We start from the raw sequence: 27,008 nt of genomic DNA on the forward strand, positions 1-27,008 counted from the left end.
GGCTTCTGATATATGTGATCCTGCATGCGCAGAGAAATCTTGTAAAATGTAGTACTTGTTGGGGTGAGAATGGGTGGATTGAGACGAAGCTGTCGCAGTAGGCATTGTCCTGTTTCCGTGCGACTCAGGCGGACCAATTAGTTGCTGCGTTGAGCCTCTATTAATTCGATCACGGTATTGTGGGTACCAGTGGTCAGGAGGCGTTTCGTGCTAACCGTACGTGGAAGACGTAGGGCGGAGGTGACTGCCGTGCGTATTAGGAAGTCTGCCTGTTGTGTTTGGCGCTGAGTGAGTATGTGGTATGGGAGGTGGCATGTAATGCGGCTGATGATTAAAGCATTTGTCACATAGAGGGTCTCGCGTTCAGACAGCCCATGATTGCGTGCTGCCACCCGCTTGATTACTGCAGCCAACTGTTTGCTCTGTCTTTGCAAGAGCTGAAGGGGGGGGGGTAGCATCGAGTGTGTTTTTAATGAGAAGGCCGAGAATCTTCACCTGAGACACAATGATCACTGGATACCCGTACATGTGCAGTTTAATGGGTGCGGGGATCACTGGCAGGGGTTTCAGCTGCAAGAGTTCCGATTTATTTGAAGAGGAAAGGAGGCCTATGTTTGCTTATTGGGCGGTGGTGATATCTGGCAGAATGAAGGATCTCCTGGGTTGTTCCAATGAATCCTCCCGTTGTCCAGAGGATTATAACATCTGCGTATACGGCTGTGTGGAGCCCTGGGATAGCAGCAAGGGCCTTTGCCAGTGGCGCTAGGGCAATGTTAATAAGTAATGGTGAGAACCCCCTCTTGTGGGGTTCCCCGCTCAGGTAGAGAGATATGCTAGGACGCGACATCCCCTAGATAGAGTTTTGCCGTGCGTCCGTGAAGGAAGGCCCGAACATATTGCCATACGCGTGTGCCACAGCCGGTGGTGGCTAATGTCGTCAGGATATGGTCATGGCTTATTGTGTCGCTAGCCTTATGAATATCCAATGCCAGTATGGCTCGCGTAGGGGCTTTACGGCGCTTAGTGTAAAAGAGAGACTTTTTAAGGGCGAGAAGCACGTCTTGCGCCGAGATGTTTGGAGGGAAGCCAAATTGAGCGTTGTAGAGGAAGCCTGTTGTTTCTAGGAACGGTTGCAGGCTGTTGAGAATAACATGCTCGAAGAGCTGGCCAACACGGCTCGTTAAGGAGATGGGGCGCAAATTTTGAAGGGTGACGGGTTTGCCCAGTTTGGGTATAAATCGCATGATGGCATGGGTCCAGGCTGACGAGAGCGTCCCAGCGTGCCAGTGGTTATTAAAGAGCTCCGTGAGTTCCTGAAGCGAGACTTCGTCCAGATTGAGCAGTACATTGTACGTTATGCCATTCGGGCCTGGCACCGTAGAGCGGTGAATACTAAAGAGTGTTCGGCGGACCTCGGTTAAGGTAATGTCGGCGTCAAGTTCCGGGTTAGGTGGAGGTAGATTGGCTGGATCTGCTGACTGAACGGATGGGGGTATATAAGTGTCCCGTAGCTGGCCAACTACGTCTGTGCCCTTTTGAAGCTCTAGTTGTATTAGACGTTGTGTGCTAACTTGTGTCTCAGATTTAGTGGTTTTTGGATCGAGGAGAACGCGTAGGAGGGACCATGTGCGTTTAGTGCTTAATGTACCCTTGAGTTCGTTACAAAAGGTTGCCCAGTTTGCGCGGGCTAGGGTGCTCGCGTATTCTTCTTCCTCACAAGTGAGAGCGGCTATGCGGAGTCTCAATTTACGATTGTGTCGCTGGTTACGACAGCGCTTGAAAAGTCCCTGTCGGGCCTCCGATAGATGAGCCAGATGCGGATCAACCTACAGTGCCGCAGGGGTGTTTTTAATGAGTTTGCTGTTCGCCTGGATAGCTTCCACCAGACGGTCTGTCCAGTCGGTGACAGCACGGGGTTCGGTAGAATCGGCTGCCAAGTATGAGCGCAATTTATTCCAGTCAGTGAGGATCTGTGAACGAGGGTTGAACATCTTGGAATCGTAAGGAACAGTAGTGGAGACTGGAAAGTGGTAACTCTCAAGGCTGTCCCGGAGCACCGTGTGAGATTTAACGATTATGTTCGTTGTGGCCCATGTGAGATCGGGTGTGGTGTCGCGAGTGAGACTTGTGCCAATGCCTGTGGGTACGGTGGGGTTTTTGATCAGGCCAAGGTTGTAATCATCCATTGCGGTAGAAATGAGCTTACCCTTGGGGGTATCCGAGGTGTATCCCCAGTGCGTGTGACGGGCATTAAAATCACCCACCACAAGGAGCTTTCAGGAACGAAAGGAGCTGAAGATGCCCGGAATAACCCTGCCTTTATCTTTGGGATTACTGAATACGTTAAGAATAGTGACGCCATATGCGTGCCCGGGTAAGCTGAGCTCTATTTCGGTATACTGGGTGTACGTGCTTGCGGGCGTGTTCGTCGGTGTGCGGTCTAGCACCGGCATGGATGCGAGTGTCAAGATTGCCGCACGTGGCGTAAGGGCTGCCGTGTGATAACCGCGGATATGAATGCGATTTGTTTCCTTGTCTTGCAGAGCGATGACATGTGGGGTATTAGGGGAGTTTGCGATATATGCTGCTAGTTGCGCTTGTTTTAGGCGTAAGCTGCGATAGTTCTATTGCCATATAATTGTTTCTTTTGGTGTAGTGGACTGGCGTCACCGCCGACCTGTTCGCGTGCTATTGTTTTGTGCCCTGTTGCTGGTTTGTAGATACTGGATCAGGACAGGCAGCGGATTGAACTGCGCGCTGCTTGGGAGGCAATTCCTCGTGAGGTATAAGTTTGAAAAACTTATTGATGCCGGCTTCATGTTTTTCCAAGCGTGTGTTGATCGTAAGCTCTATCCGGTCCGCCATGGACTATATCAGCTGTTCCTGGGCTCGTATGAGCTGATGCTGCATCGCTCCGAGTTGTTCAGCAGCTATAGTGTTGATTTTGCTAGTGATTTCTGAACGAAATTCAGCGGAACGTATGTATTGCTTTGCTGCCCCTTGAGTTGCAATAGGGGGGTCAGGGGTTGAATAAGGTGTACTAGGGGAGGCCGCTTGGGTGGCCCACTCACCCTTTTAGCAGGGCCGGCTCCTTTCTCAGGTGTAGCGTTTCCGAGTGACTGCGCCTCCCTAGTCTCCTGGATGCAGGCTGCGGATTCACTGGCTTTCGAGGTAGAGGCCGGCGGCTCGATGGCGTCCGTCTTGGTAACGCTAGGCTCCAAAGCTTTATGTACGGCGTTCACGGTTCACCGAGATTTTCCGTCTGGTGTTTGTTATCTTGTTCGTGCGACGGTTCCGGGTTCTCGGTCTCCATGGCCTGCTCCAACGGTGCCTCAGCGGCCATGGTGACCACTGGGTTCTTCTTCCTCAGCGGTGAGAGGGGTGACCATTCTTCTGGGCTTTGGTTCCAAGGTTTCTTTGGGTTGACGATGGGTGCCTTGCTTGGACCGTTGGTCTGAATCACTTTCATGGGCAGTGTTGTGCTGTTGCTATATCTTTGCTGGTCTCAGTTTGGTTCAATTTGGGCCGATGCTCATTCCTGGGTGGATGCTCGGTCTTGTGCTCATGCTCAGTCTTGTGTTTCAGCGCAGTCTTTTGCTTCTGCGCAGCCTTTTGGTTCCTCTACACATCAAAAAGAGTGCTCTGGGCAGCAATTTCTCCATCAGGATGGCGTCGGATTGTGGCTTCATTGGTTTTGTCAGTCTTTTTCTCTCTTTTGCTGTATTTCTGCTGTCTTGCCGGAAAGTTCGTGTCAATGGTGGAGTGGTTGGACGTGTAACAGATGATGCAGTGCTTTTTGCAATCGACATGTCCTGGTGGAGGATTGCGTATTTGGCAATTGTAGAACATTTTCTCCTGCGGAGTGGGGCAAATGCCAGCTCGGTGTCCTGTTTTTAGGCAGCATCCGCATACCTGCATCACTGGTCGGAATGGTTTCTACCTGTATACTATGTCGCTGAGGTAGACAAACCATGGCACTGCTTTGCCTTCAAAGGTATATAGATATGCCCCCAATGTGCCGAAAGGCCTTGCTTAAATGATTTTTATTTGTTGGAGATATGTTTCCGTGCAGTTTAGCAATTCCTCTTCTGTTGGTATCGGTAAGGCGCCGGTAATGATGCCTTTACATGAGTTGTCTGGTTATGCTGCATAAGCATTCATTGAATATTGCTTTCCTCCTAGATTGATTGCCTGGATGTTGCATATCTGTTCAGTGAGGTCCGGATCCGGGGTTCTCAGAATAGCAATATTTTGCTCCGGCTTGACTCTGACCCTGGTATCGTGTGCTAATTGGCGGCTCAGCTTGAATTACAAAGCAGCAAGTAGTGACCTAGCGGAGTTGTTATGCAGCGTCACCCCTCCGCGTAGTCGTATCACGATCTTGTAACCATCATGCGGCAGGCTCGGTAATTTGACGGGGCGAGCGGGACGTGATCTTTCCGCAGGTTTGTGTGCTTCTGCCTCCGTTATAGGTTCAAATCGTTTTTTTCGTGCGTAGATCATCCTGAACCATGGCGTGGTTTTTGAGTAGGACTCAGTCTTGTCTCGTGTCGTACAGTTAAAAAATGAGTTGTAGTACGGGTCCTGCTGGGGCGTCCCGTGCGGTATAGCCCTTCTCCGGTGCGTGGGTGGGGGTAGGCCCTCCTCCGGCTCACGGCGGAGCGACGTTCCACGTCAACGCATCATATGGCCGAAGCCGCTGCCTTGCCATCAAGCCACAGCTGGTCGTGCTCGCTGCCGACGGCACCGGAGGTAGTCCACGAAGTTACCGACATGGAAATTCAGTACGTGTTAAGGATCCCCAGGAGGTCGAATTTATTCCGGAGCCCTCCACTACGGCACCGTTCTTCCTTTGTTGTCTCAGTCACTCCTTTAACCTTGACCTTACAGCGCGGTTCAGGTGCCCACCGATATCTGAGACAGATACTGCGCCATTTGCTTTCCCAAAAATAATAATAATTGGCTTTTGGGGAAAGAAAATTGCGCAGTATGTCTCATATATCATTGGACACTGGAACCGCCTCTTAAGGGAAGGGATAAAGGAGGGAGGGAAAGAAGAAATGAAGAAAAAGGTGCCATAGTGGAGGGCTCTGGAATAATTTCGACCACATGGGGATCCTTTAAGTGCGCTTAATCGCACAGAACACGGGCGCCTTAGCGTTTTGCATACATAAAAACGCAGCCTCCGTAGTCGGGTTCTTTATGGAGGCAAACCGCTAAGGCGCCCGTGTGCTGTACGATGTCAGTAAAAAAACAATTTTCTTTTTTTTACACCAACGCCACGTCTCCTCTGAACAATAGAGCAAGTTGTGCGCCTTTCCTATCTGAAAATGAACGGCCTCTACCACGTTGTCAACGCGGATGAACCCTATGAACGCCGGCGGCTCATTTGTTTCGTTTGGATTTGAGGAAATGAAATTGCGCAGCAACTGTCTCACATATCTCGGTGGACACCCGATCCGCAACGTACCGGATGGGATAAAGGAAGGAGAGAAAGAAGAAAGGAAGAAAGAGGAAATTGAAAATTAGATTTTAGGGAAAGGCGCGGCGCCGCAGCGGAACACCTGCGGTACGGTAATAGTGGCACATGAGCATAGTCAATATCGACGCTTACCTTAAGTGCACCGCAGACTAGCCTTGTGCAGCTTCCGCTACAAAAAACGCTTCCTTTAGCTTGGATGTCAGTGCACGTTAAAGATAATAATAATAATAATTGGTTTTTGAGGAAAGGAAATGACGCATTACCTGTCTCATATATCGTTGGACACCTCACCCGCGCCGTAAGGGGAGGGATAAAGGAGGGAGTGAAAAAAGAAATGAAGAAAGAGGTGCCATAGTGGAGGGCTCTGGAATAATTTCGAGCACCTGGGGATCCTTAACGTGCACTTAATCGCAGAGCACACGGGCGCCTTAACGTTTTGCATACATAAAAACGCAGCCTCCGCGGTCGGGTTCTTTATGGAGGCAAACCGCTAAGGCGCCCGTGTGCTGTACGATGTCAGTAAAAAAACAACGTGTCCTCTGACCAATAGAGCCAGTTGTGCGCCTTTCCTATCTGAAAATGAACGGCCTCTACCACGTTGTCAACGCGGATGTACCCAATGAACGCCGGCGGCTCATTTGTTTCGTTTGGATTTGAGGAAATGAAATTGCGCAGTAACTGTCTCACATATCTCGGTGGACACCCGATCCGCAACGTACCGGATGGGATAAAGGAAGGAGGGAAAGAAGAAAGGAAGAAAGAGGAAATTGAAAATTAGATTTTAAGGAAAGGCGCGGCGCCGCGGCGGAACACCTGCGGTTCGGCAATAGTGGCACAAGAGCATAGTCAATATCGACGCTTACCTTAAATGCACCGCAGACTAGCCTTGTGCAGGTTCCGCTACAAAAAACGCTTCCTTCAGCTTGGATGTCAGTGCACGTTAAAGATAATATTAATATTAATTGGTTTTTTGAAGAAAGGAAATGACGCAGTACCTGTCTCATATATCGTTGGACACCTGAACGGCGCCGTAAGGGAAGGGATAAAGGAGGGAGTGAAAGAAGAAAGGAAGAAAGAGGTGCCGTAGTGGAGGGCTCCGGAATAATTTCGACCAGCTGGGGATCTTTAACGTGGACTGACATCGCACAGCACACGGGCGCCTTAGCGTTTTTCCTCCATAAAAAACGCAGCCGCCATGTTAAAGATTCCCAAGTGGTCAAAATTATTCCCGAGCCCTCCAGAACGGCACCGTTCTTCCTTTCTTGTCTCAGTTCCTGCTTTAACCCTTATCTTACAGCGCGGTTCAGGTGCCCGTAGATATGTGAGACAGATACTGCGGCATTTGCTTTCCCCGAAATTATAATAACTGGTTTTTGGGGAAAGTAAATGGCGCAGTATCTGTCTCATATGTCGTTGAACAACAGAACCGTGCCGTAAGAGAAGGGTAAAGGAGGGAGTGAAAGAAGAAATGAAGAAAGAGGTGCTATGGTGGAGGGCTCTGGAATAATTTCGACCACCTGGGGATCTTTAACGTGCCCTGACATCGCACAGCACGCGGTTGTAGCCATCACGAACCCCTCCCTACAACCGAATGCTACCCTTTACATATCTCCCACTGCCACTTCGGAGGAGGCTGAAGAGGCCGCTATTGCCCTAGCCATCACGCGCACGGAGGTCCGGTATATTTTATCCGACTCTAAAACTGCCATACTAAATTTCGCCCGCAGGAGAGTTCACGTCCCTGCATTTCCCATATTGAACTCCCTCGCCGCACACCCGCCCCGCCACATGGAGCTCATATAGGTGCCTGCCCCCTCCGGGAATACCGGAAACGAGGCTGCTAACGCTTTAGCCCGAGGTTCTCTCAAACGGGCACCGGCGGCCTCCGATCTGGGGTGCTCACGGGAGCGCATGCAATCCTTCAGTGAACTGACGCAGGTCTGCAAAGCCGAGCGTCGGCTGTACCCCCCACCCCATCCCTCCCTCGACAATTATCATCAGACACTTTGGAGGCGGCTCCAAACACGCACCTTACCCTCCCCTTATATACGCTAGCGCTATCACCAAGTCCACACAAACCCTTCCTGTGCCCTCTGCCACCACCCCAAAGCCACTCTTTATCATATCCTTTTCCTCTGCCCGGCGGATACTCCCCCGCGGGGCCTGGAGCACCTTACCACTTGGGAGGCTTGGAAGACCCTACTGTGCCCCGAGGACCCGGCCAAGGAAGTCATCGGCACAGGGCGGGCTGCCAGCGTTATGAGCCTCCGGGACATGAACGTTTGAGTGCAGTGGGGCCGTGCGGGGGCCCAAGGACCGGCGCGTCCTAAACTCACCTGTATGTAATAAACTTTCTACCACCACCACCACAGCACATGGGCGCCTTAGCGTATTTCCTCCATAAAAATGCAGCCGCCGCGGTCGGGTTCCTTATGGAGTAATAATAATAATTGGTTTTTGGGGAAAGGAAATGGCGCAGTATCTGTCTCATATATCGTTGGACACCCTAACCGCGCCGTAAGAAAAGGGATAAAGGAGGGAATGAAAGAACAAAGGGAGAAGTAGATGCCATAGTGGAGGGCTCCGGAATAATTTCGACCGCCTGGGAATGTTTAACGTGCACTAACATCGCACAGCACACGGGCGCCTTATTGATTTGCCTCCATAAAAACGAAGCTGCTGCGGTCGGGTTCGAACCCGGGAACTCCGGATCAGTAGTCGAGCGCCCTAACCACTGAGCCACCGCGGCGGGCCATTTCAATATGGAGGCAAAACGCTAAAGCGCCCGTGTGCTGTGCGATGTCAGTAAAAAAATTTTCTTTTTTACACCAACGCCACGTGTCCTCTGACCAATAGAGCCAGTTGTGCGCCTTTCTTGTCGGAAAATGAACGGCCTCTACCACGTTGTCAACGCGGATGAACCCAATGAATCCCGGCGGCTCATTTGTTTTGTTTGGATTTGAGGAAAAGAAATTGCGCAGTAACTGTCTCACATATCTCTGTGGACACCTGAACCGCACCGCAACGGATTAGATAAAGGAAGGAGGGAAAGAAGTAAGGAAGAAAGATGAAATTGAAAATTAGATTTTCAGGAAAGGCACGGAGCAGCGGCGGAACACCTGCGGTTCGGTAATAGTTGCACATTCGCATACTCAATAGCGACGCTTACCTGAAATGCACCGCAGACTAGCCTAGTGCAGCTTCCGCTACAAAAAACGCTTCCTTCAGCTTGGATGTCAGTGCACGTTAAAGATCCTCAGGTGGTCGATATTCTTCCGGAGCCCTTCATTACAGTACTTCTTCCTTTTTCACCAGTCCCTCATTTATTCCTTATCTTACGGCGCAGTTGAGTTGTCTGCCAATATGCGAGACAGATACCGCGCCATTTCTTTTCCCCAAAAACCAATTTTCCAACTTCTTGTTGCTGGGGAAAGGAAATGGCGCAGTACCGAAAAACCAATTGGTTTTTGAACTTGTCATTGATCCATCATGAACTAATCACGCACGGAGCCTGTACACATTTCGTATTGTGTATATATTTTGTGTATATTACCTCTCCTCTCTTCCTGTCCCCTGACCTCTTTCACTTCATTTCTCCATTTCGAATCTTTTCAAAAAAGTAATCCAAACACGGAATGGGGGATACTTACATGATAAAGAACTCCTACCAAATTCGACGTACGGTTTCCGACATAAGGTTTCCATGCAGGACGTCTTCCTACTCTTTCGGGACGAGGTTCTCAACCCACCACCCAGAAGCGTGAACAGAATACAGCTTGCCTTGGACCTGCAGAAGGCCTTTGACAACATATCCCATGACGCGAGAACTCACCGGCCTACAAGAGGTAAGCTGTGGGGAGATCTACAGTTACGTGCAAGGTTTCCTCAAAGAGAGAACGGCGTTCGTAGTGCTGGGCCGCCTATGATCGGACAAGATTCACATGGCCAACAAGGGCTCGCCACAGGGCTCTATACTCTCCTCACTACTTTTCCACATAGGGAAGAGGAAATTGGCTCTAGCGTTGGAGGAGGACCCAGAACTTGGACTAGCCATCTACGCGGACGACGGCACCCTTTGGGTGACCAAGGGGCCCTATGGGCACAGACAAGGCTCTCTACAAAGAGCGATAAACACAACTGTGAACACGCGAGTAGGGCAGGCTTGAGAAGCGCACCGGAAAAATCGGAATTTATACAAATTAGATCTAAAAATACCCAGCAGACGCGCTCCCCCATTCTCAATCTGGAGATAATAAGTTTAATAATTTGGGTCCAAGGACACGAAGCAGATAATAAATCAGGTATTCACATATCATTGCGCCTATGTGTGTCTCTTTTTATGCCCTGTGTTGTGAGTGCACAAATATTTCCAGATGTCCAGAAGAACTCTTTAGATCGTTCAGTAAGTACCGCGTGTGCTTCTCCATAACTGAACCGTTACTCAAGCGTTTCCGGTTTATCATGAACATTTTAAATATTTTAATAATAATAATTAGTTTTGGGGGAATGAAAATGGCGCAGTATCTGTCTCATACATCGTTGGACTCCTGAGCCACGCCGCGCCGTAAGGGAAGGGATAATTAAATATTTTTGCAGTTTTATCTTTCGTGGAATCGCCAATGGGGTGTAAAACGTTGTCAACCTCAACGGGAATGAACAGAATGAACGCCGGCAGCCTATTGCTGCGCTGCCGCGTTTTTGCAACAACGTTACCAACGCCAACGCATGCAGCGCGCAATTCTGCCACCACCGCCACGTAAATGAAGCGCTCTTGAGGCGTCCACTTGTCCAGGTAACAAGCAATGCGCCTTTCGTTTCCTCAAAATCAACGGTCTCAGCCTCCTTTACGGCGCGGTTCCGATGTCTACCGAGATATGTGAGACAACTACTCCGCTATTCTCTTTCCGCAATTTTTATTTCTTCTTCATTGTCTCAACTTTCCGGTAGTTTTGAGAAAAGGGAAGGCGCCTAGCTGTCAATTTGCCAGGACGGACTGTTTAACGCCACCGCCTACTCGTAGCGCGAGTTGGGTGTCCACTAACCCACTGAGCCAGCTACACTTGCTATTTAGAGGCCTCAAAAGCAGCCGCGGTCAGTGGTTCGTCTACTGAGCCGGACTGACCGACTGACTGAATTTGCTGAGAGGAAGAATGAAAAGGAAAATGCAAGGGCTTGCCTACTGTTTCAAGCCGAGCCATGCTCGCTGCCGCGTGCTGAAAGTAAGGGGGGGGGGGGGTAAATGATAGAACAAAAAGTAAAAGAAAAGACGCGCCGCGCTAATATGACCCAGGCTGATCCCAGAGGCAGTGCAATACCGGGCCGACCCGTGCCAGAGTGCTTCAAGGCAAGCACTCCGCAAAATTCCAAAAATACGTTTATTATCTTATCTCTAAGGACCCGGTGCAGATTTTAAATCAGGTATCAGATATTCTTCGATCTACTGAGCCGGAGTACTAGTAGAGATTTTATGTTAGTGGCTGCTTATTAATAAAAATAATAATGGAAGGAAAAGATGTTGCTAGCTGCACCATCTGCCGTCGAATCCTGAAGCACCTGATGTTCGGCTAGCGGGAATAAAACGGGAGGGAGAGGAAGGGGGAGAGAAAAAAGAAAGGGAAGAGCAATAGTGACAAAGGATAGTGGTAGGGGTAATGTACACAATGTACAAGTACAGAATAAGGGGCTGCGGTGGCTTCCGGCCTTTCGGGGCTGCGATCTAGGGGCTCTTGCACATGTTGCTAGGGCTCCATTTCACCGGGGGTATCTGTTGCTAAACCGTCGTCTCAGATGACTGCGTTGTTACCACCCGCGTAATACCTTTATATTGATAAAGTTTATTCTCTCTCACTCTCCCCTACCATACGTTTCAACTCTCCTACTGTATGCACGTGACAGCGATTGTGGCTCAGCTTGAGACAGTGGGTGGGCCCGTGCACTTTCCTTTACATTCTTCCTTAAGTCGCAACAACAACAGAGGGAGTTTCCTGCCTGAAAACCGACTGCGGCGGCCGCGTTTCGATAGAGGCAAACTACAAAAAGGTGCCCGCATGCTGTACGATGTCAGAGCACGTTTAATATTCCCAGGGGGTCGAAATTCTTGATGGCTGGAGTTCGTGTACAGCTAAGCCGCCGGCAGCAGCGAAAACGATCCGCCGTCTCTGGTCTCCTGAGGAGGAGCAGGGCTCTGGAAGGGCGGCACTTCGGCATTCGTGTAGTCTTCCGGAGCCACGATGTCCTGCGCCTGCGCCGAGACGTCCGCCTCTGTATTCCTGAGGTGGGAGTGAGCGGGTCCGCTGCGGTTGCTGTGGCTCCACGCGGGAGAGCGTCGGGTCGGATCAGTGCCAGCGTCGGCAGGGACAGCGTATGCACCGCGAGGAGGGCGCAGCACATGAAGGCCACGAAGGCACCCTTGGAGGTCTCAGGCGGAACCCTGATCTTCGCGTCCGTGCCGTCGCACAGTTTTCTTCTTGTCCTCGCGACGGTTTGCGCGAGAACACAAGAAGGGAGCGCGCGGAGTGATCTGACCAATAGGAAGGTTGGTCGTTTGCTGCATTTTCTTTGTTCAGCGTAGGAGCAAAGCTTCGAGGAGAATGTTTATTTACATTTGTTTGTTTTTATTCTCCTCAACAGCAATGATAGATACCTCTGAGAGGTTTTTAAATAAACAGGGTGAAAAAATTGGGATCAAGCATACCGAAAAGAAAGAGCAACGAGCGCAAGAAACCTCCCTTCCCAGGAAGCAGCAGCACCACCCAGAACGCCGAAAAACAGGTGAGCTGGGCGGACATTGTCTCCCAAGAGGACACTAGGCCGCCCGCGTCTCTCGAGAAAAATAGAAAGCTAAAAGAAGAGGATTCTGCACTCCGTAGGCGTCTAGATGAGCTTGAAAAACTCGTCGAAACAGGTCCCAAATATATCCCCCTCAACAAAGCGGTAGCCGCGCGACCGGCTCGATCTACTCCGACCCAAATCGTAACCGAGGATGCGTTGGATACGGACGCTAACCGCGGAACGCTAAAGAGAGGCGTCGACAGACATAGATGCTAACGCGAAGAGAGTAGCTGAGGCATCTCCAGAGGGTGAGCCGCAGCCCAAACCAAAAGCCACCGTCACCTCTAAAGGTACCGCGCGCATAAACGAGAGGTTAGACAAACTTGAAAAAGACAACCAGGAAACCAAAGACAATCTCTCACTAGTCGGACAGACCCTCCAACAAATCCTACAACGCCTAACAGCACTAGACCGCCTCGCGGCTCTAGAAGCTACCGTGCAAATGCTCGTGCAGCAACTGCCACGAAGCCCCCCTCAAACAACTCAGTATGGTGCCGCGATCTCAGAAAATTAATACCTGGCAGTGGAACTGCAGGGGCTACAAAAACAAACGCGGCAATCTGCAGCTCCATATTCAGCAGCTATCCGAAAAACCAGATGTCATAGCGCTACAAGAAGCCAGTTACCCGTTCAAATTAACGGGTTACACTCCTTACATTCCCCAAAACACGGATCCGATAAAACGTATCTCGGTCACCGCGACTTTCGTTCAACGCAACATCGCAGCCATACAACACAAAATCGAAGACACAAAGGTCCAGCACACGCTAGTGGAAATCCCGCCGCGCAGAAAAGGAGATGGAAACGTCTACATTCTTAACATCTATAGTTTACCCAAGGACAGAACTAAAGCAACCTCCGATATTATCCGTAAGGCCGCAAAACTAGCAGGGAAATTCAGACTTGAAGTGGTAGGCGATTTCAACGCGCAGCACTCGGCCTGGGGATACCGGATAGCGCACGCAAAAGGAACGGCCTACTCGGATAGGCAACAGCGTCACCATGGACGCAACCCCTATGTTGCTCTTAATAAAAACATTAACTCAGCCATATGGACAAATGCAGGCCTTACGTTAGGAAGCGACCACTACATAGTGGAAACAACCTTCGAGACGGCCCCATAAAAACCTCCCCCGTTAAAAACGAGACTCGCAGATTGGGACCGCTTCCGCAAAATTAGGGACAAAACCGCTCCGAAAGAAATCGGCAACCTGAACGAGTGGACCCGCGCCTTGAAGGAAGATGTAAAAGCCACCACAGAGGACACAGAGGCAATAACCTCGCAACACACGACCGACCCCAAATTGAAACACATATGGGAAGCACACCTGAGCTTAGAGCTGAGGTGGAGAAAACAAAAACACAATCGCGCTGTCAGAAAGAGGATAACACATCTGCAAAGGAAGATAGAAGCGTACGCGTTCGAGCTGGAAAGACAGCAGTGGGGACAGGTATGCGATAGCATGAACGGGAACCTGGGTAAGAAAAACACGTAGCTTCTGCTGCGACACTTACTAGACCCCACAAAGACCAAATCGGCTCAACGCAATAGACTTGCTCAAGTAGCACACAAATATGCAGGTAACACAGAAGAATTGATCAAAGAACTCAAGGTTAGATACCTAAACACCACGCAATCCACCAACCCCCTTCCCTGGTATAAGAGCGAGTCGAACTCAGAATTAGACCAGGAATTCAGCACGGCGGAAGTATGGCAAGTCATGAGCCAACTAAAACTACATCAGCCGCTGGACCCGACGGCGTCACCAACAAAATGTTGAGAAATCTAGACCTTACATCACTGACTGCCCTAACTGACCTAATCAACAAACTGTGGCAGGAGGGTGAAATCCCTCAAGAATGGAAACATGCCCGAATCATCTTTATACCTAAACCAGGCAATAAGCTAACAGCCGAAAACCTAAGACCCATCTCCCTTACATCTTGGAAACTAATGGAACACGTGGTTTTAACAGACTCCAGGGATACGCGGAGGATAACGACTTCCTACCCCCCTCCATGCTAGGCTTTAGAGCCGAACTGTCTACGCAGGATGTCATGATTAAATTTAGTGAAGATGTAATCCCCAAAAGCAAGAACACGAGAGCTATCCTCGGATTAGACTTAAACAAGGCCTTTGACAACGTGTCACACGAGTCCATCCTCACTAACCTATCGAGGCTAAATCCAGGATTTAGAACCTTCAATTTCATAAGATCGTTTCTGGACCAAAGGACGGCAGAGATACCGTTCGGTGGGGTGATCTCGGATCCCATACGCATGGTCTGTTGGGGGACCCCGCAGGACTCGGTACTCTCGCCGTTCTTATTTAATCTGGCCCTCGTAGAGCTACCGAAACACCTTGACGCCATCCCTAATCTCAGACACACTTTCTATGCCGACGATATTACCCTCTGGATTATGAAAGGAAGGGATGGGGAGATAGAAGAGACCCTACAAAAAGCCGTCGATACCATAGAAGCCAACGTTAAAACGGTAGGACTAGAGTGTTCTCATCTCAAATCGGAGCTCCTAATTAAAAGAGACATTCCGAGAGGACAGAAATCCAGCCTCCCGCCAGCCAACATAAGCATACATGTGCAAGGAAAAGTAATTAGACAAGTGAGTTCCATCCGAATCCTTTGAATGATAATCCAAGAGAACCACCAAAATACCAAAATAATCGAAAAATTAAACGCCTCAGTTCACCAAACCATTAGACTGATCCGACGCATAGCGAACAGAAGAACAGGAGTTAAGGAAAAAGATCTATGTCGGTTGGTGCAAGCCTTTGTCATCAGCAGGATGAATTACGCCCTCCCCTATCTACAGTTATACAACGCTGAGAAAATGAAAATTGAAGGACTCATAAGCAGGCCTACAAGGCAGCCCTAGGTCTAACAGTCAACACCTCCACTGAGAAGTTACCGCAACGGGGCCTACACAATACGCTAGACGAATTCACTCAGGCCCATCGTAGAATGCAAGAGCTCAGGCTCACTAGAACCAATGCGGGTAGAGCAATCCTAGAAAGACTCGGAATAAACGCGGAACAGCTCAACACGGATACTCGAAAAATCCCGTCCAACCTCCGAAGGACAATCACGGTAAAGCCATGACCGAAAAATATGCACCCCGTCCATAACGAAGGAAGATGCAAGGCCAGAGCAAAAGCCCTAGCTAAGAAACTTCAGGGCCGACAGGACGTAGTCTACGTAGACGCGGCAGCTTACCCAACACACGAGAAAGCATTCACGATAGCCGCGGTGACCAAGGAAAGCCAACTTATAGCGAACGCGACAGTACGCACCAACTCTACAGAAATAGCCGAAGAAGCGGCAATCGCCTTGGTGTTGACAAACCCGCGAGCAGAAGTGATTGTCAGCGATTCAAAAGCAGCCATTGGCAATTTCGCCAAGGGCAGAATATCTCCCATCTCCTTGGGAATTCTCAAGAATTAATCGAAAGACAGGACAGACGTGGAATTGGTTTGGGTACCGGTTCACTCGTCAAACCCGGGGAACGAGGAAGCCCACGATAAAGCTCGAGGATCTATCGGCCGAGCTGTGGACGCTAACTCGGACGTCGAAATGACGAGAGACGGCCTTAATACCTACCATGAGATTACTCAGCATTATAGGCTAGAAAGGTTAACCTTCCCTGCTACGCATAAAAGCCTAAACAAAGAACAGGAGGTACTGTGGAGACAACTTCAAACAAAAACTCTCCATAACCAAGCAGTCCTAAGCCATGTGTACCGGGATAGATTTAAGCCGGAGTGCAGCAAGTTCGGCGGCAAAGCCACCGTAGACCACATCTTCTGGGACTGTCCGAGAGATCCTCCAACAATATCGCTCAAGAGGCTCGCGCCCCCGGACCCGTGGGAGACCTTGTTGCTCCGCTCCGACCTGGAAACCCAAGTACAGGTGGTGCCGAGAGCCGAAGAGGTAGCCGCCAGTCTCCACTGACGGCCACCTAACAAGATCAACAAACCAATTTATAACTCAAGCCGATAATTAACGTTTACCAATCCAATCTCGAGAGCTCGCGGAAATTCAAGCATTTTTTGAAGCTTATGTCTCCTAAGAAGCTTCGAATTCCGTGTGCTATTTATTTACGCAGCAACTTTGCTTGCTCATGGGGAGCAAACTGAACGCAATCAGAAAAGTTTATTGCCAGAAAATTTGTATGAGAAATTTTTCCGAGATGCAAAGTATGAACTAACCTGTGTGCATTCCGCTCCAAAGAAATATGTGACATGCGGCGCCAGATAGACAGGAGTACCTAACAGGTGCACCTGTCAATTTTCAGAAATGTTTGCTCTTGTCTGGCTCGCGTGATAGCTGCGGATCGTTGAACATAGCTGCTACTATGAGCAGCAGCTTAATGCGGGACGTGTTCTGAACAACGGCATGACTTGGGGTCCTATAGCGAGCAAGTTTCGCTCTGTTGCTTTTTTTTGTGATAATATAACAGTTTTCGCAACAAATCCCCGCCTGTGCCCAGTGTGCGCATACACCGAAATAAATAACTATGCGCCATAAATAAAGGTTCTCATTGCAGCTTCGCACACCAGCGCTGAAGAAAGAAAACGCCGAGAACGGGTAACGTTTGGATTGGTCACATCCCTCCACGCGCTCCTTTCCCGTGCTCACGCGCAAACCGCCACGAGCATAAGAAAAAAGAACAAGGGACGTCACGGACGCCACGATCAGAGTGCCGTCTGGAACGTCTGGCGTCTTCGTGGCTTTCGCCTGCTGCGGACTCCTCCTCGTGCTTATGCAGTCCCTATCGACTCTGGCACTGGTCCGACCCGGCGCCCTCCCGTGGAGCGACAGCAACCGCAGCGGTCCCGGCCACTCGCACCTCAGGAATCCGGAGGCAGTCTTCGCAGCGGAAGTGCAGGACATCATGGCTCCAGAAGGAGACACGACTGCCGAGGCACCGCGGCTGCAGAGTCCGGCCCCTGGTCAGGAGACCAGAGACCGCGGATCGTTTGTGCTGCTGCCGGCTGAGCTGTACACGAACTCGAGTCGCCAGTTCTTCTGCTTCTACCAGGTAAGCCCACGCGAAGCGTAACCTGCAGGCCAACGGCGCGATGAAAGGCGCTAAACTTCGCTACGGTTCCGTTAATGAAACTGCTTTCACCCTTAATTGGGCGCAAATCTCACGCGGAGGTGGCGGCAGCTTATCGCTGACTATTCCTTCTCACTAGTGCAGAGCCTTCTTAGGGCGAACTTCGACCGAGGTGCAAGTTTCACCTCCATTGCTATGTCGCTCGCGCCGCTCGCCCAGCCGCGCGGCCTCTGTCGCCCACAGCGCCCGTGTGGCGGTTGCTCCTTTGTCGGGCCTCCCTTGCTTTTGGCTTTCCCTGCTTTACCGCTCTCCCCACGGCTTGATATTCGGTTCTCGATTTTTAAACGGCATTTCAGTATAGCTCCCTTTCCGTGAAGAAGGCTGATCTCTGAGCCCGTGCGTGTTTATGCCGGTGCCTGCGCCCGTGCATCTGCGTTTGAGTGTTTTTGTCCGCACTGAAGCACTCCTCGTGGATCGGGGCACGTTTTCGCGCACTCCACGCCGAAAAAGTGCCCCTTCCGGAGGACAGTGTGCTAAGCGCTCCTACCGGCACCTGCCCGATGGTACACTAGAAAGAGAGGTGTGTGTAGAAATGGAGTACCTTGTCCTCAAGCACGCCACCTTTTACAAAAGTGGTGTGCTAGAGGAGAGCTTGCTCCCTTTTTACTCGCGTATGGAAATTAAGATAATTGGCTTTTGAGGAAAGGAAATCGCCCAGCATTTCTCACACCGCGGCGCACACCTGAACCGCGCTCTGCTGGTATACCTGATGCCTGAGTTAATATCTGCCACTGGTGCTTGGACACAAGATATTAAACTTATTTTTGGAATAGGCGGAGTGCTCAACGCACTCCGGCACGGCTCGGCCAGGGTTATGCACTTCTTCCGGGATCGGCCCGGGGCCTAAAGGCCTATAAGCGCGCACCGCCTTTTCTTTATATCTTTCCTCTCCTATCGTTTAACTCTCCTACTTTCAGCACGGTGGTGGTGGTGGTGGTGAAAACATTTATTACGGATGAATAGGAGGTATGTTTGGATCAGCCCGTAAGGGACCGATCCGTACAAGCACTAGGTGGAGGTCCCTAGTATGGGACCCCAGTGGCGGTTGCCGCCGCCCGGGCGCGCCCGACTAAGGCTTGTTGGGCCTGTAAGTCGTGGCAGCCGAGCAGGGTCGCCTCCCAGTCCTCCCGGGTTGGGTTGGGGATGGGGGGCATAGCGGTTTTGGAGGGGCAGGCCCAAACCATGTGGTAGGTGTCAGAGGACACTGCACTACAGTGTGGGCAGCTGCCACTAAAGGAGGGGTCAAAATGTTTTAGCGCTGCCGGGCACAGCAATGTATTGGTGAGAACGCGGAGAAGGAGCCGCTCATCCGCCTTCTTCAGGCCTTTACATGGACTAGGGTAAAGGCGATGACAATTTTGATAATATGTTGTAATATCTTTGAATGTATAGAACGGATTAAAATCGGGTTCCTGATCGGATGGGGAGGAGAAAACAGCCCGGTGAGAGAGCGCGCGGGCGGCTGCGTCTGCTGCCTCGTTTCCTGCCAACCCCTGATGAGCAGGGGCCCATATGAGGTAACGGTGTGCGGGGTTCGTATCCCGTATGTAATTTTGGTGTACTCGATAGGCTAGGAAGGGAATGCAGCCTTGTTCGACGTTCCGACAGGCCCCTCGGGGCAGCGAGCGTGGCTTGCCTTGAGCCTGTTGGCAGGTCCGTGCACTTACCTTTATTCTTGCCAGTCACACCAGCAGCAGCAGCAGCAGCAACATGCACTGACATCACACATCATATGGCCGCCTTTGGCGTTTAGCCTCCACATAAACGCGGCCGCCAAGGTCCGGTTCGATCCCACGTGTGGGCGTACCCGTGTTCTGAATGCACGGACCGCAGTAGCACGGAGGTGTTAGGTGCGCTGCCTAAATGATTCATGGCGCAAGAGCGGCACATCTCAGAACAGCGGAACGCAGAGTGCACAGCCGCCGGTACACTGTCCTTTTTTCTCCTGCAGTCACCAAGCCAGGTTTTTCGTACCACGGGGGTCAAAAATACGTTAACAGAAAAAGCTGTGAAACGAACTGCTTCTTCAGCAAGTTAATAAATGCGTGAAAATGGTTTCAGGACGCCTACAAGGAGCTAATTTGTAACATATTACCTTGCTTTGTGGCGTAATTTTTTCTTATGGTATATAATGCGTAACGACCCAAAGCAGTACTTGGTGCTTGAGAGCTGCCGTAGAGGAGAGCTCCATTTTATTTCCGACCACCTGGAGTTTACTAAATTATTAACTTACTTTAAAAAGTTCGTGCTTTGTCCATGAAACGGGTCCATGAGTACAGGCATAAATTACGATTTCGGGGAGCACAATAAGAATTATTGATCAGAAATGCGTGCTGGGACGGTAATGGAAAGCGTGCTGTGGAGAAGTAAAAGTCCACTTCAGCCGCGAATGTATCACAGATGCCTAAGTGCAAGTATGCCATGCGGCGATGACATGGCGTTCAGGTGTCATATGCATAGCAGAGTTGTCGCTCCGATTATCGCTGACTGGAGCGAGAAAGGATGCATGCTGCCGCTGAGGAGCGTGGCCATGTTGGGTACATGTGCAGGCGCTCGCCGAGCGGCCCGAGTCTGCCGGCCTGCTTTTCGGCCTATACATCTTCCCGTACCACCTGTGCACCCATGCTGTGCCCTGCTGCGCGCACGTCAACGGCTCGCGGCTGCACATCGAGGCGCTGACAGAGGCGGACAAGTTCCCGCGCTACCAGCACCTGCGGCCCATGATTGGCTTCAGCGGCAAGAAGCCAACCGCCATGATGACAGGCTCGGACTGGATGTTCCTCGAGAGTGTCCTGGTCTGGCTCAAAGTACGCCTCTTTTCACGCTTAACTGACACCTCTACTATTGCAGTGCCAGCCACAGCCACAACGCATGATTCGCAATAGGGTCCGATTTGGACGAATTTGTTCGTTTACTCATCGAGACATTGCGCCACTTGAGAGGAGCGGTGGCGCAAGCCAGAGCGTGAGCGGCTGGCATTGGCTGCCAAATGCTTTTTAAAACCACCATTGCCCTGGTAACAAAGGAAAACAAAATTGGTTCATCTGTATCCGTTTCTCATGGTATGCCGCTAGTCAATAGACTTGCGCCATAACCATACTGAACTTGCTCATTAGGGTGAATTTGGCTGGCACTAAAATCCAGGGAGCATTGGCTCAACTACACGAAGTTGTCCTGAAGAAGGCGTAGATGTGGATTTAAATTTTTATTCAGTTTTCTCTCAATGTGTCAAGTAACAAGCATATGTTCAACCCTTTGTCTAGCGGAAAATCAGTTACATGATCCTTTGTTGCAGCTAGTTTTGAAATCTCCGGCCTACAGGAAGAGCGTCTCTGCGGCGGATGTTAATAGTTTTCACAATATAGTGGCTTTCCAAAAACCTCTGACTTGCGATGAACATGCCAGCGGCTTGTAATGGACACGCTAGCTCATCGCTCAACGTTACAAAGCTAGCAGACATTGGACGTTCGTACTGCTGTTGTTGCGCTTTCTAGTCAGTAGGTGGCGTGAATTTAAATTTCATGCCCTACAATTGTGGGGAAAAACTCTTGAACCAAAAATAACATATGAATTACAAAGCTAGCAGACATTGGACGTTCGTACTGCTGTTGTTGCGCTTTCTAGTCAGTAGGTGGCGTGAATTTAAATTTCATGCCCTACAATTGTGGGGAAAAACTCTTGAACCAAAAATAACACATGAATGCAATTTTTTTTCACAAATTGAAAGATTTTACTATAACAATCAATATATTTTGAAGACTTCCGATCTGCAGGCTCCAGTTTGTTGCTATTAACGTTTTTGCGATCATCAGAAACGTTCCCCTTCGGTTTACTATGGCAGTCTTAACTGCTTCTTGCGAACAATTGAAAAACACTAGAATTGACGATTCCCTTCAATATTTACATCAGAGTGCCTTATTATTTTTAAATGTTCAAAATTTTTGTTCAAAAGTGTTGGACATGTGATATTTTGTGTGGAACATAACCATGCATCTGAAAACACAAAATCGCATGAATATACGGCTTCCATGATTTTACGCTCCATTCCTTCAAAACGGCCTATGATGAAAGAACCATAGGTCAATTATTCAATGAAAAAAAAACGTAAAATTGGCTGGAAGTAACTTTCGCCGCCTTAGAACCTTCATCACCCTGTGTGCCATATTTACGTCGCACGAGAGAAACTGGAGCTTACGTCCTCTTAGTAGAGTTCTGCCGGTGACGAGAAAGAATTAAGTAGAACAGGAAGTAATGTTCTGAATATGATGTAGAGTACATAAACCCGACTACTCATTGTGAGCGACACTCGTGTGTGCGCTACCTTGCTCCTTGGAGAATATCATGTACCGTGCTCCTGGAAATTGGTAAACGGAGCTGAATACTTTCTAGCATTAACCTCTGCCGCTTATTGAAGGGTGTGGGTGTATGCGTCAAGCTGAAACGCTGAGTCTTGTGTGTGCTGGCAGCCTCGAGGCTATGGAGGCGCCGTGCTCCTGTGGAGAGTCTCGCTCGACACCCTGGCGGCGCGGCGCGGCTACACCGACCTCCTGGAGCGCATGGCCCACCGTTTCGAGAAGGAGCGCATCATGCTGAGCGTGCTGGTGGATACCGGGGACAGCCTCAAGCAGCGGCTCGACCTCGGCGAGCTGGAGGCGTCGGTGCCCACTGGTGCCGAGGGACCCACCGCGGCGTCGATCCTGCTGCACCCGATCGTGGGTGAGCCCCCCTTGGCGCGCACCCGGGGAGTCGAGGACCAGCGCTCAGCGGTGCTCGAGGAGAGCAGGCTTCAGGACACGCTCAAGCAGCTGCAGTCTACAATGAAGCAGGTGCGGACTTGAATTCGTGTTTATGCGTGGATAACCACGAGCCGCATTCGCTGTGTTGTGCGTTCCCCTTAAAACAATAATCGTATGGACGCTCAACATACTTGGGTTCTTAAAGGGGCTCAAACGGGCATCTAATAAATTGCTAGTATGGCTGGGATGTGAAAGCACGCCTCTTCACGAATACTGTCCAGAAAGGCATTTTCTAATGCGCTTTGTGGAAGCTGAGTTATCGGTAGTCAAAATTCGAATTTCCGCGTCGTCGCGCTTTTTCCTCTCCTCTCGTGACTTTTTGCACGCTTGGCGCTCCTCCGACGGCCCGTCCTCCGGGGAGAGAGCTTCCTGACCCGCCGGAGCTACGCGGCTTTTTGGCCGCGGCCTTGGCAGGTGCCTGACGTCTTAAAGATTCTAACCAGTAGCCACCTCTCAACTTGGATACGTAGATGTGAGCGACGGAGGAGGGTGTGAGAATGAAAAAGTCGCCGAAAAGGGCTCGCCAACTTTCGCGCGTGATTGTCGGTCCTCTGCTTGTAGAAGTGTATTAATTGGCTCAGGTTTTCATGGCAACACAATGCAGTGATTGAGAGAGTTCATCTGCTTTCCTCGAAAGGGGTTTGGGAACCCCTGTAAGGGGTTGATCGGAACGTGATAGCCGAAGAATGTAAGAAACTTCCTTCAGCACCACTACATGCAATGATACGTGCACGAATGATTCTGATGTCATTTTTAAAGCGAAAGCTTTACTGTCCGCGAACTTGAGATTTCGCCGCGGCGGTGCTCCGAGGAGGCACATGACGTCACAACGCGCGCCTCGCCGCGGAGCGAAACCGGTCTGGTTGGGCCGGCGGTGGCTGGCGCACCCGCCGCGAAATAGAGACTTGCTCCAAGTCTCAGCCAGTGCGGTCAAAGTGCGCCGAAGCCGCCGAACGCGTCAGCGGTCAAGTGCAGTTTGATTTTTGAAGGTCTCGCTTTGGCCGACGTGAGGTCGCCGAGCAGCGCGCGCGCGCCTGTTACGCCGGACTATAAACGCGCCTTAACAGAGCCTGCGCTTAACCGCTAACCAAGGTATTCGGTGGCGGCATCTATGGGAGCCACTGAAATCCCCGCACAGTCAGTGAATAAAAAAGAATATGTGCCGAGGTTCGGAATCGAACCAGGGTCTTTCGTGTTTGAGGCAGAGACGCTGCCACTCCACCACGGAGGCTCAACCTGTATTCCCTGCACCACTTGGGACCACGTTTCTTCAAAACATTCTGTAATGTATAAAATTCGACTTCCAAGCTTCATCTGGCACTCAATTTCTGCTTTAATTAAATAGCTTGAATGACTTTCTCACCCTTAGAGGACATTTTTAGCGCACTCACACTTATATTGGACATTCCCCGCACTTAGCCATTGTGTGTCCATCTGTTTGTCTGAAGCGTGCTTCTCTAAACAATTTCCATCTAGAACATGCTGGTTTATGAATTTTATAATTTTGTTTCATTGGAAAGCAGCGTTTACGACTTATGCCGTTTACAAGAGCTGACGCAATCGATTCTCCTAGCGCATGTTTCGCTAATAACGTTTTCGGGGAAGTAGTTTTGCTACCCGCTTGCTGCTGAGAAGCCGGCTCACCACACTACAGCAATAGTTTTCAGAATATAGTAAATTTCACATGAAAAATACTAGCGGCAAATATAGAGCAGCCGCTGCAACTTCTGAGCAAGAGTGGCTCCTAATGTCTTATGGTGAATTCCAATCGCAGGCCCGGAGCGGTCTGCACGCTCGGTGACAGAGCGCCTGATTCCGGCGCAGAGCGTGCGACCTGAAATTGCGATTGGAGTACACTTGCTCTGGCCAGAGCATGCAGGCCAGGGCATGTAGGACGCCGCTAGCGCCGCTGAAAAAGAACGTCACGCAAACTTCCGGCCGGATCCGCCGATTTCGGCGGAGCAGTTCGGACTGCTCCACGGAGAAATCTTGGCGCGGCAACCGCTCCCTGTCTACGATTGGAAGACGCGATCCATGCCTCAGATCTGCGTTTGGAATACAGTTGCTCTGAAAAGAGCAGGAAACGTTGCTCCAGAAGTGCTCCAACTCTGCGATTGGAAGTCACCATTAGCGGCGCCTTTTGTTGATAACTTGGCGGACCTATGCGCGCTCCGGCTCCTGAAGGGAGTCTACACAGTAGGTTTAGTGGACATCAGCCAGTAGCGCCATCTTGCGGCCACACGCGTCATAACTGAACGGGAATAATTTCGTTTGTAATTGAAAAAAAAAGCCATTCGTGATGTGATGCGTGAAGATATTGCTGCCGATGACTAGCTCTTGCAACGCGGTGTAGAGTCCGACTCTGTCCAGTGTTGAAGGGAACCCCCAAGGGGGAATATATTTGTCGTAAGGGAGGCTTTGTTCATTAGAGTCCAGCTAAGCATAATCGTACAGCTACAAGTATAGCTTGTAAAATGCTTCCTGCGATAACAGATTTGACACAATGTAACAAAGATTCGAAATTCCAGCCTTTTTTTTTTGTGTTGCGCCTTGCAGCACGTGGTGTTAGCCGCACAAACGGGAAGCAGTTGTCCAGATTTTATGCACTTGTTTTTTCCATGGACCACAGTATTTAGTGGGAAAACGGAAAAATGTCTGATAAACTCCCACTGAGGAAACTGTAGAATGCAGATTTACTCAAACTATAGATCCTTCGTCTGCCACGGCCAAATACTGTTCCAACACCGTAGACATGTTGCAGAATAAATATACCCGCATTCGAAAAAAATTAGAGGAACGTAACTAACAACCACCGCATACGGTAGTATCAAGCGGAGTCACTCTTTGGTCCAGGGGCACATTGTAAATAAGAACAGTGTAAGTCAATAGAGCGGGAAGTCGTACAGTACCATTAGCACATAAGCTGTAGACACAGCAGCAGCCGCTTACATTCGTATATGACTTATGTATCACAAAACGAATTCACCCCTTGTCGCACTGTACGGGTACGCGTAACGGCATATTCGAATGAAATGGCAACAGCAATGATTAATATGGGATCCTTTCCAGATTATTCTTGATGTCGCATATCCATTAGAAATGCAGCAGATGGCCCTAGAATTTGAAACGAAAGTGAAGAGTAGGTGTATTGAAGCGTTGAACCTGATTATGCCGCTCAATGTGAGGATTATTTGCGTGAAGCGAAGACGTCATCCCGCTTTATTCTCATCCTAATGACGTCACTTCCTACTCCAGAAGGAGGAGCAGCCGCGGTCGCATTCGCTGGGCGCCAGTTTTCGCGGCCACTACTCTCCGGGCGGGAGCGAAGAGGCAGCCAGCAAGCTCTGCTACGTGCTCTCGTTCGCGGGAGTCACGTATAAATTCTGGGACAGCAACGTCACCGGCGTCCAGGAAGTATTGTATGGGCCAGGAGAGCCCGGTCCCAGCACCAAGGCGCCCGGCGAGCTCGCATACTAGGAGATATTAAACGAGGCAAGCGCGCATATTCACTCCCCTTTGTAAGATGAGTACACGGGTTGGGGCAGCTCGCTTTCGCAAAAAAAGCTCACGTGTGAATAGACGTTGTGAGTATGCAGCAGTAGCAATAGCCCGCAGCACCCGCCTAAACGAAGGCATCGTCAGCGCTGCTGTTCTGAGCCCAAAATATCGGAATTTGGCTTTTAGCCAAGATGAAAAAATGTGCGGACCTTAGGTGATGCAAATGATCTTTGAACTGCTAAAATTTCGACAATAGCTTTAACCCGCCATATTAAACATCAGCAGTTCAAACTTGTAAATTATGACTTGCTGTTCATACAGAACACGTGGGAGAGTTTTGCGGATTTTTACGCAAACATTCAGGCAGAAGTCTCAGTGCTGACGCACATGTTTTGTTAAGTAGCTGTTTCGTAAATAAAGAGGGAAGAGAGAAAATTGTTCCAGACGAAACATTTTAAATAAGTACATTAATTATGAATCCTTGCTGCACTCATAATTACGCTTTACGATAACAATATCTAACTTCGGCGTGGTAAGAGGATGTCGCGCCACCGCAGCTTCTTGGTAGCAGCGCTGTATGGGTTTATCTCATGGTTTCTAACGGTGGACCTTCAAAAGTGAAGAGGACCTAATCTCTGAAACATGCGCGAACTGCAGGTCTGGGACTCCAGCCAGGTCTTTGAGTTGGTCGTGGTGTCCAAGCAGGGCGCCAACTGGGTTTCGCACCTGACAGAGTTCATGGTGCCGCCGCTTGCGCGCTTCATGCGCGACAAGTTCAGGGCACGCTGCTTCGGCGTGTGTAACTTGTGGCACGACGAATCGCCGGCGTCTGCGGGGGCGGGCCGTACCCGCTCATGAGGAATCTCTTCGGAGTGTTCTCCGCACACAGTTAGTGCCACGGCGTGCGCGCTGAATTTTTATTATATAAAAGAATACGCAATGTGCAATTAGGAAGGTTGTGGCTAAAAGTGTCCGTTTCTTTTTTGTTCCAAAAGGTTCTGGCTGTGCTGACCGAAGGCCGTAGACCATGTGGCATGTAGGATGTGCGCAGGAGCACGCGCCTTTCACTGGCCATGCATTATGCGTGTTTGTGGCCTCGATTAACTGAACGCCACACAGCGCCTTCAACTGATGCTGGCACGAATGCAAACCTCTCCCTCTTAAAATGCTAAGAAAAGAGAAATATTTATCTGTTTCGTTCAATGAGATCCTGTTAAGCACGCTTGACTTAAGTTCTCGCTTAGCTGCGTGGAATTCCATTCTCT

General features: G+C 50.1%; 1 protein-coding gene across 1 annotated transcript; it reads left to right on the forward strand.

The window, feature by feature from the left end:
- Positions 1-9,185: 9,185 nt before the first annotated feature.
- LOC144119840 (uncharacterized) lies at positions 9,186-26,601 on the forward strand. Its single transcript, XM_077652366.1, has 7 exons — positions 9,186-9,327; positions 9,482-9,633; positions 17,099-17,371; positions 19,999-20,256; positions 21,916-22,275; positions 25,501-25,659; positions 26,401-26,601. The coding sequence occupies exons 1-7, from the start codon at positions 9,186-9,188 to the stop codon at positions 26,599-26,601; spliced, it is 1,545 nt and encodes a 514-aa protein (XP_077508492.1).
- Positions 26,602-27,008: the final 407 nt, after the last annotated feature.

The sequence above is a fragment of the Amblyomma americanum genome, chromosome 2 (genome assembly GCF_052857255.1).
Source record: "Amblyomma americanum isolate KBUSLIRL-KWMA chromosome 2, ASM5285725v1, whole genome shotgun sequence".
Classification (NCBI taxonomy): domain Eukaryota; kingdom Metazoa; phylum Arthropoda; class Arachnida; order Ixodida; family Ixodidae; genus Amblyomma; species Amblyomma americanum.